Genomic DNA, 15470 nt, shown 5'->3' on the forward strand with positions numbered 1-15470 from the left:
CAACACAAAATATGTGGGATATCAGAGTGTGCTTCAGCTGTTGTAGGCCATTGAAAACCAAATCTCTTATCATGGTATATGGCTCCAGATGGCTGCAAAGATAATCTAGCCGCTTTCTGCTAAAAGTCGGCTCCCAACAAGGAAGAGAATGAGTTGAAGATAAAACAACCAAAATACAGTCCAGTTTGGGATCCACATATGAATCTCAAAGATTCTTTTTGACTAAAGCTAATGCTTTCCCTGCTTCCTTTATTAGCTGTCTTGAACCATCTAAATCTGAATCTCCTTATAACATTTGAAACAAATTACTTGGAGTGGTTAATCCAATGGTGGGATGAAGCCAATTACTATCTACCATTAATTTTTTTGAAAATCATTAAGACTTCACAATTGATCTGTACCTTCTGTGGTTAAATTTTTTGTTGACTAATTTTATAACCTAGATAGTGGATAGAATTTCCTCTCTGTACTTTTTTTTTTTTTTTTTTCAGAAGCAATCTGCAAACCCCAACAAGGCAAAGTTCTTTTTTGTTTCACAAAACATTTTCTCTCTAAAGCGTCTGCATCAGAATTAGCCAACAAAATATCATCCACGTAATGGTAAGTAAAGGACTGAGGAAATGCATATGAATTATTTCTAGCAGTTGATGCACAAAAATATTGACATGGAGTTGACTATGTGGCATTCTTGTGTAAGAAGTTTCCACTGATACCTTTTTACAGGTTGAACATTACTGTAAGTAGGTAGGCAAATTTTCCTTATCCTGTTCTTGCAAGGGGATAGTAAAAAAGCAGTCTTGTACTACCGTAGGCTATGCCTTAGGTAATAAGGGAAAGGACACCCAGGTTGACACAAAACCTTTGGTTGGAATACTCTATTCACTGCTCTCAAATCTGTTAACATTCTCCATTTCCTGGTTTCTTTTTTATAACAAACACAGGGAATTCCGAGGGCTGGTAGACTCTTCTACATGTTGAGCCTCCAGCTGCTTCCATACCTGCTACTCAAGTACCTGTAATTTTTCCTTAGCTAAGGGCCACTGCAGCACTAACACAGGTTTTTAGGGCCAATGGCGTATCTCAACAGTGGCCCCCCTTATACATTTGGAAACTCAATGCACTTTGTGTCCTGGTTTTTGGATAACCTGCACAGTCTGTGGTTGTTCTGGATTCAATACCTTTCCCTGAAGCATCTTCCATTTCACCCCTTTTTAGGAATTGAGTCCCCCCTCCCTCACTGCTGTAACAAATCTTGTCCCTGTAAATTTATGGCCATCAGGCACACAGGCTTAACTTTCCTATCTGACCTTCTTGTCCCACACATTAAAACCAGCGCACATTTTGTTTTATCTGATACAACATTCCAATCCTAGAAAATGGGTATAAACCTCTTCAAGTGGCCATTCTGAATTCATGAAATTTTCATAAATGATAGTTACATCCGCTTCTGTATCCACCAAACTTACTTCAATGTCCTTCACTTGTTACTTTGATGTTGGCCTCTGATCACTAACAACTGTTTGCCAGAGCACACGTTTTATCTGGGTGTCACTCATGTTCGGGTTCTGACACACAGCACTTCAAAGCCCTCCTGATCTTTCTACTGGAGCAGCTCTGCCTCTGATATAAGAAAGCAGTCAAAGCTGAGAGCAGTCCTATCCCCTGTGGTAAAGTGCATATTTCTTTTCGCATAAGTCATTATTTAATTTCTCCTTTGAAATCTTCATCTATAATTCCTGGATGCACAATGAATCCTTGGGAAATCAAATTGCTCCTCCCCAAGACCATTCCTACTGTCCCGAGGGCAAAGGACCATAAACTCCTGTAGTTATAACACTTAATTTGGGGGAATAGTGTAAGATGTTTATCCATGGCGAAGTCTAGAGAGTCTGCCAACAGTAGCTAGATCTGCAATACCTAGTTGAGGTTTTTCTGCCTGCTTGTTATTTCCTGACTGACAAGAGGCTGTGTGGCTTTGAGCTAGACCACCTATCTTGTTTCCTGGTGGCAAGAAATTGCCTTGGATGTCTCTCTTGGACCTACCCACATTGGTCCAACGGCAACCCTTGCCACACTGCCTGCATCACCTGATGGAGCAGCCTAGACCTTCCTTCTGGTTTATATTTAGAGAAACCATTGCCCTTAGAGATGCTGTGCTCACCATTTTCCCTCAGCTAAGGCCCTGGACATTTTGGGATCTGAGACCTTCATTGGCTTGGTCACAGTCTCTTTGCAAATGACCCTATCTTCCACAGTTAAAGGACCATGCGTTTGAGATGTAAAACCTTTAGCTATGGCTTGCCCTTTAGCTATGGCATCATACACCCTAGAACCAATATTGGTTGTCTCCTGATTCACTCTCCCTTCCTATGACCTCTAATGACCTAATGACCTAATGACCTAATGGCCTAATTACCTTTTTGCATTCTGTATTCCCATTTTAACGTGCCAAAGTCTCAATTAGCACTCATCTCAAATCAAGGTCTAATATGGCTTTGTTCACAGATGAAACTAATCTTTGCAAATAATAATAAAAGTGACGGCTTCCCCTGAGCCTTGTATAATCTTTGTAAAGGATGTGAACTTCTTTCATGGTTCCTCAACTCTGTCCCAAGCTCTCAAATCTGCTAAGGGGCACTGTTCTATGATTGGGTCTTCAAATTGAACCTGTTCTTGTATATCAGTATACTGACATTTATCTATTAACGCTGGTGACTCTGTGACCCAGGACTGCCTGTCCTCAAAAGGTGCTGTGGGTCTCATCGGTCCACCCTCCTGCTTTTCCATTTTTCACGTGACTGCCCTCTGACTCCTTCCCCTCTTCCTACCTGAGGAAACTCTCTGGTTCTGTCTCTAGGAATGACCTATTTGTTCTCCCTGTTCTCATGTCTGACCTTCACATTTGTCCACCTCTACTCTCGGTTTCTCTAGCTGGACAGCCAACTCTGTTGCTTTTTCAAAAAGAGAGGAACGAGCCCTCTTGCTTCCCCATTCCCTCCATTTTTTGAGTCCCAAGCTTCTCCATTTGCACCCATATTATTTCCAGTTGCTCATCCAATCTTGCAACCTTTTAATAAACAAACTAGCCCAAAATAAAGAAAACAGAGGGAAAAAAACCCTGCTGCTGAAAACCATGCAGGGCGTGTTTCAACTACAGTCTCAGCTAACATCTTTTGAAACAAAGTATCCATTCCTCCTTTTCCTGTCTTTTGCTCTGTGGTACTTGAAATCAAACTTCCCATTCTGCCTCGCTCTGCATTGGGGCCACTTGTAAAATGGCTAGCTTTTTTAGAAAAATAACCAGTTCCTTAACTCCCTGCCAGCCCTCCTCCCAGTTTCCAGCCCAGCCCCTTCAAAGGTTTCTCCCACGGTTCCCCAACAGTCTGCTTAACACTCCCTTCTCCCAGTTTTCCCAATACCAGCAGCTCCAAACTACAACTTGTAGCTTATCTGCTCAGCTCAGCTCTCCTGGTTCATCTGTCTCCTGACAAGTCTTCTGCACCAACTGCCTTCTCCTCTCTGCTAGTCCCTCATCCCTTTTTCTCTGCCTCAGATAGCTTTTTAAAAACCTATTCTGATCCTCAAAATCCAAGAAGCAACCAACACTGAAGGTCATAGTATCAAGCAGTTCTAATAGCTAAGAATATTCTCAAAGGGCCAGTTGACTAGCAACTGGGGATCCTTTAAAGGGCCAAGGCACAAAATAAATCATTCTACATAAGCCCCTGTTGTGCCCAGATTGTAAAACCCCAAAAAGACCACCAGGAATCACAACCTAATGTAATTAATCACAAGAGGGTCTTTATTCAAGTTCAAGCTTAGGCCACCAACCTTCCTGATGGAACAGGAAGAAGAGTGAACCCCCAGGTCTAAGTGAAGGGGTTTTTGTTTTTTTGTTTGTTTGTTTGTTTTGTTTTTCGAGACAGGGTTTCTCTGTGTAGCCCCTGGCTGTCCTGGAACTCACTCTGTAGAACAGGCTGGCCTCGAACTCAGAAATCCACCTGCTTCTGCCTCCCAAGTGCTGGGATTAAAGGCGTGCGCCACCACCGCCCGGCATGAAGGTTTTTTTTTTTTTTTGTTTTTTGTTTTTTTTTTAATAAAGGAAAAAACCACAAGCTGGGGTTTCTAAGCCTTGGCATCACATGAGAGGGTAAAGGAATGTCCTTCCAACTTGATAACGTTTGTTCAGACAGCGGGGGCTGAACCACGCAGCTGGAAAGGGACCTTCCTGACCTGGGAAGAAGTAACTAACTCATTACTTTATCAGAAGCTAGTGTGTATTTTACAAACTGGTCACAGCTGGCTGGGAACACTTAATCGTTTCTTTTCTATAGTCTAAGAGTGGGCTTTTATCACTTTAAGGATATTGGCTCTGGTTTCATTCAAGGGCAGGAGCCATCTGCACTGGAGAAATGCTGGCCCTTGAAAATCAGGGGAGGGGGTTTTGGTGACTGGGGGTGGGGGGGTTAGGGTAGGTTTCCCAAGGCCAGAATCTGCTGGGGGTGGGGTAGGGGCTGGGGGAGAAGAGAGTACTGTCAGAAAAGAGGGACTGCAGTATTCGGATGCCAGGCTAGGCTCCCTTTTGTCTGCCCTCTCTAAGGCCAGAGGCATCTATGCTGGGGAAAAGGGGGGAAAGGGGATACTAACTGCTCTGGCTCCATGCAGGGACAGGAGTGCAGGATTTGATGTGCAGAGACGGGGGTGGGGGGTTAGGTCCGTGTCTCTTCAACACACACACACACACACACACACTAAGCAGCTTCAAAGCCCAGAATCCCACTTACAAGTCCCCAAGCCCTCGAATGCCTTTGTCTTCTAAATGTGTCTCCCTAGTTTATCTCTGCACTTACCGATTTTTATTTCTATGTATACTGGGTTTGCTCTACTCTTTGCTATGGCAGAAACCAAGGACAAAGCTGCACATAAACACAGCTCCGGACTCAACCTCGGATGAGTCCTCAGGCTACCCGAATGGAATCCCCAGTCAGCAATGCCCAGTCACATGTCTCAGTGCTGGTGACGTGCAGATACACAGCCATCCAGACCTGTGACCCACACACTCACTTCAAACCTCAAACAGTAGTCGGGGAATTTTACCTGCAAGACGTCTGCTTTCAAACTTGGCTGTCTCTCACCACACACCCCAGACCAAGCCCAGAACCTTCTCTTAGCTTGTTCTCCCAAGCTCCCATGCTCCTGGGGATGCCCCTGTCCTGCCACTTCGTCCCTGAGCCCCTCCCAGCCTCCTTCTCCCAATACCGTCTGCTCACTGCCTTCTCCATGAAAGTTCTGCAAGGCGGGGACATAATGCCCAGGTTCCCATGGGAGTCACCCAGTGCCAGGTTGCAGGGGGGACTTGGGATATGCTGCCCTTCAGGCTGATTAAAAATAACAACAATAATCTAAATGGCCAGGTGATAGCATAGTCCTTTAATCCCAGGCAGAGGCAGGAGGATCTCTTCCAGGCCAGCCACAGCTCTCCAGTGAGATCCCGACTCAAAACAAATATATGCCTCTAAAGGCTCATATATACACAAATATGTACGTGTACACACATATATACACATGTGAATACACACATATGCACAGACATAGGCATGTACAAAGAGACACACATACACACACACATCAAAGGGAAGGCTGAGGAGAGTACAGAGTAATAAAGGGGAAGCCCCTACACGGCTGCTGCTTCATAATAAACGGAATTGAGAGCTTCCTCCCTCCCACGGCTCTAGGAGAAGACGCCCCGGCTAGCCTAGCATCTCTCTAACCTAAGAGACAAAGACTGACCAATAGGCAAGACATACGGAAGGACTCTGTATGTCTCTCTCTGTCTGAGAAGCCAGCAGATCCAGCTGTAAACCCGACTGCCCCATTCACCAGCAGCCTGAGAGCAAGTCTGAAAAGACTACAGCCTGAAACATACTCCCTGCCCCCGTGCGCGCGCAAAAAACCTGGCCCCCTTCTGCTGAGCAAGGGGAAGAGCAAGGACTGTGATTACCAATGAGAACAAAGGGCCAGCTTTCCAAAGTAAATCATGAGCAGTTCAAAGACACACAAGGAACGCGCCCCCCCCCCACCTTACAGGAAAAGGAACGGAGGCATGAACAGCCCATCACCCCAATACCCACCTAACTGTAACTTCTGCACCCTGACGGCATGAAACCTTTTGATTCACAAATGACCCCACAGATGGCTCAAGAGCAAGGCCAGGCGCAGTGGCTTGAATTGGTTTGGCCCCCACAAGTCCTGTGTTTGAATGCTTGGCCATAGGGATGACACTATTAGGAGGTATGACAATGTTGGAGTAGGTGTGGCCTTGCTGGAGGAAGTGTCACTGTGGAGGCAGGCTTTGAGGTCTCCTAGGCTCAAGCTATCCCCAGTGTAACACAGTCTTTCTGCTACCTGGGGATCAAGCTGTAAAAGTATGAGTTCCTTCTCCAGCATCATATCTGCCTGGATGCTGCCATGCTTCCTGCCATGGTGATGATAGACTAAACCCCTGGCACTGGAAGCCAGCCCCAACTAAACATTTGCTTTATAAGAGGTGCTGTGGTCATGGAGTCTCTTCACAGCAATGAAACCCTAACTAAGGCACCAGGTGACTTCTGATATAAAATCATCCCATTCCCTCTCAGGGACACATTCTCTGAGAATTTGCTTCCTGTCTGTCTTCTGGGTCTTTTTTTTTTTTTTTTTTTAAGATTTATTTTTTATGAGTATAAAAACCTGTCCAGATGTGTGTATGCCCACCGCATTCACACTTGGTGCCCTAGAGGTCAGAAGAGGACAATGGAGCCCCTGGAACTGCAATAACAAATGGTCATGAGCCACCGTGTGGACGCTGGGAATGGAACCCAGGTCCTCTGTAAGAGCAACGAGTGCTCTTAACCACTGGAGACACTGTCCCAGCCCCATGATGTCTATTCCTTATTAAAACTTTTGTATCAGTTCAGATCTGACATTTCACCTCCACAATCTGGCTGGTTTTCCCCTGCATAGGCTATGGTCATCCTCCCCCTCCCCCAGGCAGCAGGAGGCTGTGCAGGTAATGAGACCCCAGCAAGCCCTGAGTTCTCCATAGAAACCATAGTAAAGGGGAGGGAGGGTGAGAGCCCCGTAGGCCCCAGGAACAACCCCAAATTGTCATGACAACAGAACAGGTCAGAAGGATGCATAAGATGCATTTGTCCTCAGGAATCCCTGCTGCCAGCCTAGTGAGGCTCAGAGGACTGTCTAGGCAGCGGGCCCAGCCTGCAGCCATAGGCACCTGTGTCAGCCACCAGCTGGCATCTGGGCACCCTCAGAGGAACAAAGCTGCAGTGTCATTGTCCAGGAAGAGAAAGAAGTGACAGCGTAAAGCCAGGACACTATGTCCCTCCGGGGCTCAGCACGAGGTCCTGAGTGTGATCAGTCACAGGGAAGGTGGTGGTTAAAGAGAGAGGCTCAGCATAGGAAGACAGAAAGTCCTGAAGTCATGGTCACTAAGCATCTCAGCCCAGAAAACTGGGAGGTCACTAAACAGGCCAAGCTGTCAATCATGTTCTGATCATTCTGTCACAATTCGTTCCCAAAGCCCCTGTGTGTGTCAGGCCTAGGGAACTATGGAAGGCAGAGCTACGGGGAAAAAATGCTAGTGGCTAGGCCCCTCTCCATCCAGTACAGTCCGCCTGCCCCTCCCATTCCTGTAACTTTAATTTTTTCAAAACCTATTTTTATGATGCTGGGGTTTTGTTTTGTTTGTTTGTTTGTTTGTTTTTTTTGGGGGGGGGTTCAAGACAGGGTTTCTCTGTATAGATCTGGCTGTCCTGGAACTCACTCTGTAAGCCAGGCTAGCCTTGAACTCAGAAATCCGCCTGCCTCAGCCTCCCAAGTGCTGGGATTAAAGGCGTGCGCCACCACCGCCCGGCTAATGATACAGTTCTTAAATGCTTTAACCTCCCCTTGTAGCCCACCGCCCACCAGAGGCAGTGGAAAAGAAAGGATATGGGGGAAGTGGGCCTGTTTAGAAAGGTTCTTTGGAGCAACTCCTGCCTGTGGTGTCTGGAAATCAGCAGGCCAGTTCACAAGTTAGCAGTGGCAGCTCCATCCACTTGAAAACACTTCACAGATATACAAGCAGTCCAATTTGGTAGAGTCTGGTCAGCAGCAGTGGTGGCACGACCTAGCATGAACAGCCAGGCCTCAGCCTCGGCACAAGTCAGCAGGAGAGATCAGGGAGGAACACCAGGAAAACTTCTCTACTGTGCCTCTCTCAGTGAAGTGAAAATCGGCAAAGACTGGAGACCAACAAGCATTGCCCAGCTAGCTCTATAAGCAAGCCTAGCCCAGCCTGCATGTCCTTTCACGTGCTTTCTTCAGCAGAACATCCTCTCTCCATGTGTGCCTCAGGGAAACGTTTCTTCACGACTCTGCCTTAGCCTTTCACCTGTGTCCACTTCAGGGAAATGCTCCTTCAAGTGTTTGCCCCAGCAGAACACCATCCAACACAACTGACTCTCCAAAGGACACGTAAGTTTCCACTTCACGTTCTCTCATGGGGGATTCTATCTACAGAGTGTCCCTCTATGAAGCCAGGCCACAATCAAACCAGGCTGGCCTCCTTCAGCCCATGGATGTGAGCCTCCCGGAAAGTCCGGCAGGTATGTCAACATCCAACCCTCTTTCTCTCTTTGGTGAGCAACAAACCTCACCTATGATACCCACAATGGGTGGAGGTCCTGACCCAGGCAGGTACCTGGAAGCAGGACTGCTTTTCCCTTGAGGATCAGGACACCCATCACTGCCATTCCACCCGTGTCTAAGTCCACAGACACTCAGCAGTTACAGCACACCTCATGCCCTTCAGGAAGACATAGAAAGTGAACAAAATAAAAACTCACTGGCCAGCATTTTGTTTCCACCCTCAAGAAAGCTGTTCAGTATTCTAGCACCCATGTGTAATCCCTATTTGGGTCCTGGGAACTTGGGAGAGGGGAGTTGTGAGAAATTTACATTCTGAAGGAATCTCACGGGATACCCATACCCATGCAGCCCTCAGACAACCACTGACACACAGCCGTCAAAGCGCTTCCCCTCACAAGGCCATCATTTGTGCATCATCAGAGACCCCAAAGGAACCCCATCTGTGTCTTTATCCATAGCCCCAACTAAGACCTAAGCCTCTGGGAGCCTCTGGACAGAAAGTATTGATGCCACAGACTCCAAACTGCCTCAGCCCCAGTTAGCATTTCTTCTAGGCTCTGCCCCATAGTTACCTGGCAACAGGCAGGTGTGCCTGACTCACTGTAAAAGGGGTTACTTGCCCCCTCCCCACTCTCTTCTCTTCTTCTCTTGCTCTTTCTCTCTTGCTCTCTTCCCTCTCTGTCCCCATCCTCCTCCACTCCCCCCAGCCTTTCTCTGTCCCTACTCCCCAACTCCCCTCCCCATGCCCTAAATAAACTCTATTCTATACTATACTGTCTATACTATACCTCAGATGAGCCAGCAGAGGCACCCTCCCCCCTCCACCAAAATATCTTTTTTTTTTTTTTTTTTTTTTTTTTTTTTAATAAAACACAACAACTATCAAGCTAAGACTCCCTCGCTGTGATGGCCCTGTCTAGGCCAACCCAGCCTTGAACCTACAGGAGGAAGGGAACGGAGACTCTATGTCTAGTTTCTGTTTCGTTCTTTCTGTCCATACAGTGCTAAGGATGAACCAGGCTTCCTGCACGCTAGGCTAGCGCTTCACCCAAAACTCTGCACATCCTGATTTCAGTTTCCAATCTGGTAAATAGTCACAGCCCAGTGTGACCAGGCCAGCGGCCAGGTCAGCCTCAGCTGCTCGCTCTACCTGGACAGGTGGCAGTACCTGCCTTCCCCCACCACACTCTCCACCTGTCAGAACAGCCTGTGGAGAACTCAGGCATGAGAGCACTTGATGGCTTGTTGTAAAAATGCCACAGCCTTGCTCTCTCAGACACAGCTTACCCCCACCCCTGGAAAAACATTGGCTGTCTGCATCCCCCACCCCAGTCTCCTGGCAAATGCACTCTGTCAATGTGCTCACCCAAAGAAAGAACAAAGAAAGGAGAGATGATCAGACCACAGATGAATGTGAGCCACTTCCAGAGCTTTGTCAACACTTAGCAATATACCACTTAGCGATATATATAAGCCTGGGGGGGGGGGGACTCATCCAAGGAGCCCCATCAGCACCCCAGGGCTTCCTCCACATTGAGCCAGCAAGTCCTGAACCCCAGGACACACAGGCTCAAACTCTATGTAACTGGGCAAGTTACTCTCTTCACAGTGTGACCACACTTCTTTCTCTGCTTCCTACTTGCTTTTCTTTTTAATTTTATATCTTCGTTCTATTTTTATTGTATGGATGTCTTGCCTGCACATATGTCTGTCACATATGTACCTGGCACCTGTGAGATCTAAGAGGTGATTAGATTCTCTGCAACAGGAGTTACCAGAGGCTGGAAGCCACTTTGTGGGTTCTTGGAATCGAGAACCTGGGAGCTCTGGAAGAGCAGCCAGTGCTCTTAACTGTGTGAGCCCCCTCTGCTTTCCACTTGCAATTCGGTTCTTTTAATCGGCTTATTGAGGATACATGGCAGGACCCGGCTTGGGACACAGGTTGTGCCTCCCTAGTTCAGTAACATAGGAACACCTCATGGTCACCCAATAAGCCTCTGAACACCTGCCTCCCAGCAGGGCTGCGGCAAGGCTCCTGTCTTACTTAGGGTTTCCCTCCAAGGCTCCCCATCCCCCGCGATCCCTCAGCTCACCAGAGGCTACTCACTCCTGGGAAACGAGCCTCAGCTCTGGCTGAGAGAACTGAAACCAAAACTAACTTTCTTTTAAAGTGGTAAACACCTGTAGCAGGAATTTGAAATTTGCTTTGATACAAACTCCAGGTACTCAGGAAAGGTCTCTCTGCCCCTTGTGCCCACTGGGGCTGCCTCTGGCTGTGCTTTCCCATGCCAGAGTAGGAAGGGAACCCACTCCACACCAGAGTCCCGCTGTCCCCTCCCCAATCTAGCCTCACCTTGCACAGTGGCTGCAGGAGACAATTTCTGTCCACACTCGCTACAGAACTTGGGTGCCTTCTCTGAGGAGACATGCCTGCACTGTGGACACTCCATGCTGTTATCCGCGCGCAGCCCTGCAGGAGACAGTGAGAAAGACAGACGGGGCAGCCCACTATAAAGCTCAGCCTCGTGTCATGTGACTGCCACCCACTTACAGTTTCATTTTCAAGGAAAATGAAGTGACTGGGGACCCAGAAGATTCCCGGCAATCGAAACCGGCACCAGAACTCTTTATCACTGCAGCACTAGACACTGCTCTGACCCAAGTCCAGCTCCCTCCTCCAGCAGGAATTTACAAACCCCTGCTGCCCTTCCCCCCTCCAGTCTCAGCCACTATCCATCACCAAAGCCCAAGGAAGCACAAAAGTAGAGGAAGGCTGCTGTGTGCCTTCAATCCCAGCAGCAGGGATTAAACTCGAGTGAGTTCCAGGACAGCCAGGTGTTGGGAGCCGACTTTAAGCAGAAAGTGGCTAGAAAGCAGCGATCAACTCTGCAGCCATCTCGAACCATATACCCTGATAGAGACTTGGTTTTCAACAGCCTACAACAGCTGAGCACACTCTGACAAACATCTTGTTTATCCCACATAGCTTGTTTTGCTGTTTAGTGACCCCAGCTGCATGGTGCACATGGTAAAATGTCTTCAACCTGTGTTCTCCTGCTTGTGCTTATAAATACCCAGGATTTCCTTGTAATAGAGTCAATAGGAGAGGTCAATATGAGTGAATAGGAGACAGTAAAGGAGACTTAACCACACACCCTGTCTTGTCTCCATTCTTTTGCCCCCTCCATCCCCACTCTCTCTCTTGACCAGAGCACTTAGCCCCAAAGTGTGGGGCAGTGCATCCTCAACAGCCAGGGGCTACGCAGAGAAACCAAAACAACATCGACAACAATAATAACAATGGAAAGAAAGTAGTGAAGGAAGGATCCCCTGCAGAGCCCCAGCCACCTGCCAGCCACCTGCCTGCCAGTGGAGCTTCTGAATGTGTCTACAACTGGCCAGTTGCTGCTGGCTGCCCTGGGGCTGTGTTTTTCACGTTGTCCCCTGCTCCCAGGCGCCTGAAGGTAAAGGTTGGGGGGGAGTCACTACAGACCAATTCTGAGAGCCTTGGGCCACCTCGCCAAGGTGTCCTGGCTAGGGTTCCTAGCAAAGGAAGCACGCCATTGTTGAAGACCCCCCCCCCACTCTTCTCAAAGTCGAGTGGCACCAAACCAGGATCAAGGTCTTAGGTAGTCCAGGCCAAGGGTAGGGCACCAGGCTGCTTGAAGCTCACCAGTCACCCTCGCCTCTTAGGACATCCTGAAGAGGCAGAAGCCAAGCCCCTGGACTTGACTCCTCCTCTACTTTCTGTGCTTCCTGCTGGCCCCGCCCCTCCTCCCAGCCTGTGTCTGGTCACCTTTGGGACTGGGCTGCAGAGGTGAACTTTGTGGAACTTTCCTGGCCCCACATGCCACAGCCAATCTGTAAATCCCTAAAATGCCTCCTCCCCTCAAGAACCCTCTAGACACCACTAGGGTCTTGGCACCTCCCTCTCACACATAACTTTAGTAAGTCTACCACTCCCAGACCCTCTGGCTGAGCTATAAACTAAACAGACTTCCGGGTTGGGGTTGCCAAAAACTGGGCAGAGAGTGTCACATGCTGGTAACCCCAGCACTTGAAAGGTGAAGGCAGGAGATTAGGAATTCAAGGCCAGGCAGGGCTACAAAGGACTTCTTAAAAGCCAAACATGCAAGCAGGGGAAGAGAGTAACTATGTATCCGTAGATTAGGTTTGTGGGAAACACACAACTAAGAGTGGTGAAGAATGGGGGCTGGGGGCTTAATGGCGAATCCGAGCCACAGAAAAGAGCAGAGGCTGAGAACCCTAGCCACAGGCTTCTGGGAGCGTGGGAGCTAGACAAGGTGGTGGCATTGAACAAGTGTTTTCTCAGATAGCCTGTCTAGTCTGCCCCAGCCCTCTGCCCTTTCTTGATAGATGTAAATTTCTTTTAAGAAAGCTCTGCTTTTTGTAGGTAGTGGTGGCGCACGCCTTTAATCCGATCACTGGGGAGGTCCAGCCAGCCAGAGCTCTGAGTTCGAGGCCAGCCTGGTCTACAGAGTGAGTTCCAGGACAGCCAGGGATATAGAGACACTGGGTCTCGAAGGCCAAAAGAAAGGGAAAAATAAAGAAAGTTCTGCTTCTCAAACCATTAGTTTCGCAGAGCAAACTGAAACAACGTCTAGGAAGTGTATTCTGGGGTGGCAAGTTATCTCCTACTACATTTTTGAGTGGTGTGCCCAAAGCCAACACCACCTGAGTCAGTTCTCTAGCTCAGTTCTAGCTCAGGAAACTGCGAAGCGCCTTAGAGCTTCAGCTTAGACTAGAGGCAGCCGGGCAGAAGTGAGCGGCCGGCAGCAACGCCTGTCCATTCCGCCAGCTAGAGGATCTTCCCCCGGCCTCCGCCCAGGGCTAGACTAAGAAAAAGCAGATGGGTTTAGACTGGCCCTTTGCGAGCGCACATCTCTACGAGCTGCAGCTCCTGGGACAGAGAAGGCTCCCGGCCTTGACCCGGGTAAGATCTGTGCCCCGGGCACAGACGCCTGGCTCGCAAAAGTTTTGGCTGCAGTTGGTGAGGGCAGATTCCTGGGCGGAGCAGCAGGCCTGGGGACCGCTTTACGCTAGCACACCAGGTTGGTTAGACTGGAGGTCCTCGACCTTCCTGGGTGTTGCTGGGGAGCAGGGCTGACCTACTGCGGCCCGAAACCAAAGATTTGATGGGGTCGGAGCCTCAGGCCGGACTGGACCCGCTGCCTGCAACGAAACCGAAACTTAGAACATGAAGGAAGTGGCCTCCGGGCGCCGGCGCATCAGGACGCAGGCACCATTCAGGGAATGTGACCACAGGGGCCATGAGCCGCCGGCCCTCTCTTCCCTAGCAGGACTCGCACCCAGCGAAACAGCATCGGGAGGTCCGCATGTCGCCCCGTGTACCCTCGGCCCGTGACACCAGCGCCCTGCCCAGTGGGACCTTGTACCCCGGTCCCTGCTCGTTCCTGAGACCCGCATCCCACACACTAGGCCTCGCGTCACTGCCCCGGGACCTGCATCCCGCTCCTGGCTCAGCGCCGGCTCTTGGAACCCCGAAGCCCCTCGCTCGCACCTGCAGTGCCTATGCGCCCGCGCGGACTCGCGCGGACTCGCGCGCCTCGAGGCGGGGTCACGGGGCCGGGCGCCGCCCCTCCGCCTCCTTGGCGCACAGCCTAACTGGAATTCCCCGCCTGGTGGCGCCGGCTTAGCTCACTTGTCCTGAAGCAACGATGGCCGCTGCACGCCCACGGCCCTCGGAATCTCTCTGGCTCTCGCGCCAGGGTTGTCCGGTTTCACCCAACCACGACGGACCGCCCAGACTGGGTGGCCACTGATAGGTTCAAGTCTCTAGCCCCAGACTCCCAGCACAGTGTCCAGGACCTAGACAAGCTGAAGCCACCCACAGAAGGACCTGGAGGATAGCAAGAGGGTTCAAGTGCTCGTCTACAGGTCGCTTGCGTGCAAAGTAGAGATAAGCAACCCATCACTTCGAGGTCCAACAAAAGCCACTGGCAGTAGTCATTGCTAGTGGATGTCCCACTGTGTGCTGGGGCTTTCTCATCTGTGAATTTCAGTCATATCCCTTGCCCCCAAAGATTTTAAGTATTAACAAGTGTGAGGAGATTAAGCGTTCAAAAAGTACCACAGTATCTGAGGATGTCCCAATACTTCTGATCCTCCAACCTGTGCCTTAAGTGCTGGGACTTCATGTGTGTGCCACCATGCCTGGTTTTATGTGGTGCTGGGAATAGAACCCAGGGCTTCTGGGTACTAGACAAGCAATGTGCCCGCTGATTTCAGTTTGCAAACCTCCCTACAGCTCTCTTGACCAAGCCAGCTCAGTCAGTCAACAGGTTCTCCAGCACAGGAGTGAGGATTAAAAGAAAAGAAAAGATTAGACAAAATTGCAGCATGACCCCAGCCAGTTCTGAGACTGAAGGCTGTGGCCAGTTTATTTTCTCCCAAATTTCTTTTAAACCATTTAATTACATGCAAGTATTTAGGTCAGTTCTAGGTTGCAGAACTAGCAATACAGTAGATAAAAAAAAGTCAAGGAACAAACAAGGCAACTAAAGTCAGCAAAGTCCGGTGATCACTCCCATGGTTTCTAAGGGCTCATCAGGATGACAAATATCTGAGCCTCCTTCCCTGTCCTAGCCCACAGTCATTCACGCCTGAGGCCTACTTGTTTGTTCTAGCCTAAGACTTGGACTCCTGACTGAAATTACTTCTCTGCTTTAGCCTAAAATTAGATTCCTGCCTGAACTTCCTTGTCATGGCCCAAAGTCAGATTCCTGCCTAAAGCCTGTTTCCTT

General features: G+C 49.2%; 1 protein-coding gene across 6 annotated transcripts in view; it reads right to left on the reverse strand.

Annotated features, from left to right (window-relative positions):
- The window catches only part of Rnf213 (ring finger protein 213), a 106763-nt gene extending 92120 nt beyond the window's left edge, over positions 1-14643 (reverse strand). For 3 of the 6 annotated variants that reach the window (XM_076935357.1, XM_076935354.1, XM_076935356.1), the window contains exons 1-2: positions 14228-14642; positions 11039-11155 (exon numbers count right to left, since the gene is read on the reverse strand). In XM_076935357.1, the coding sequence (XP_076791472.1) occupies positions 11039-11135 (97 nt within the window). In that variant the 5' untranslated portion in view covers positions 11136-11155; positions 14228-14642. Of the gene's footprint in view, positions 1-11038; positions 11156-14227 lie in introns of all 6 variants that reach the window. The other 3 variants (XM_076935355.1, XM_076935353.1, XM_076935358.1) reach the window with 2 other exon arrangements.
- Positions 14644-15470: the final 827 nt, after the last annotated feature.

This window comes from Arvicanthis niloticus, chromosome 6 (genome assembly GCF_011762505.2).
Source record: "Arvicanthis niloticus isolate mArvNil1 chromosome 6, mArvNil1.pat.X, whole genome shotgun sequence".
Lineage (NCBI taxonomy): Eukaryota > Metazoa > Chordata > Mammalia > Rodentia > Muridae > Arvicanthis > Arvicanthis niloticus.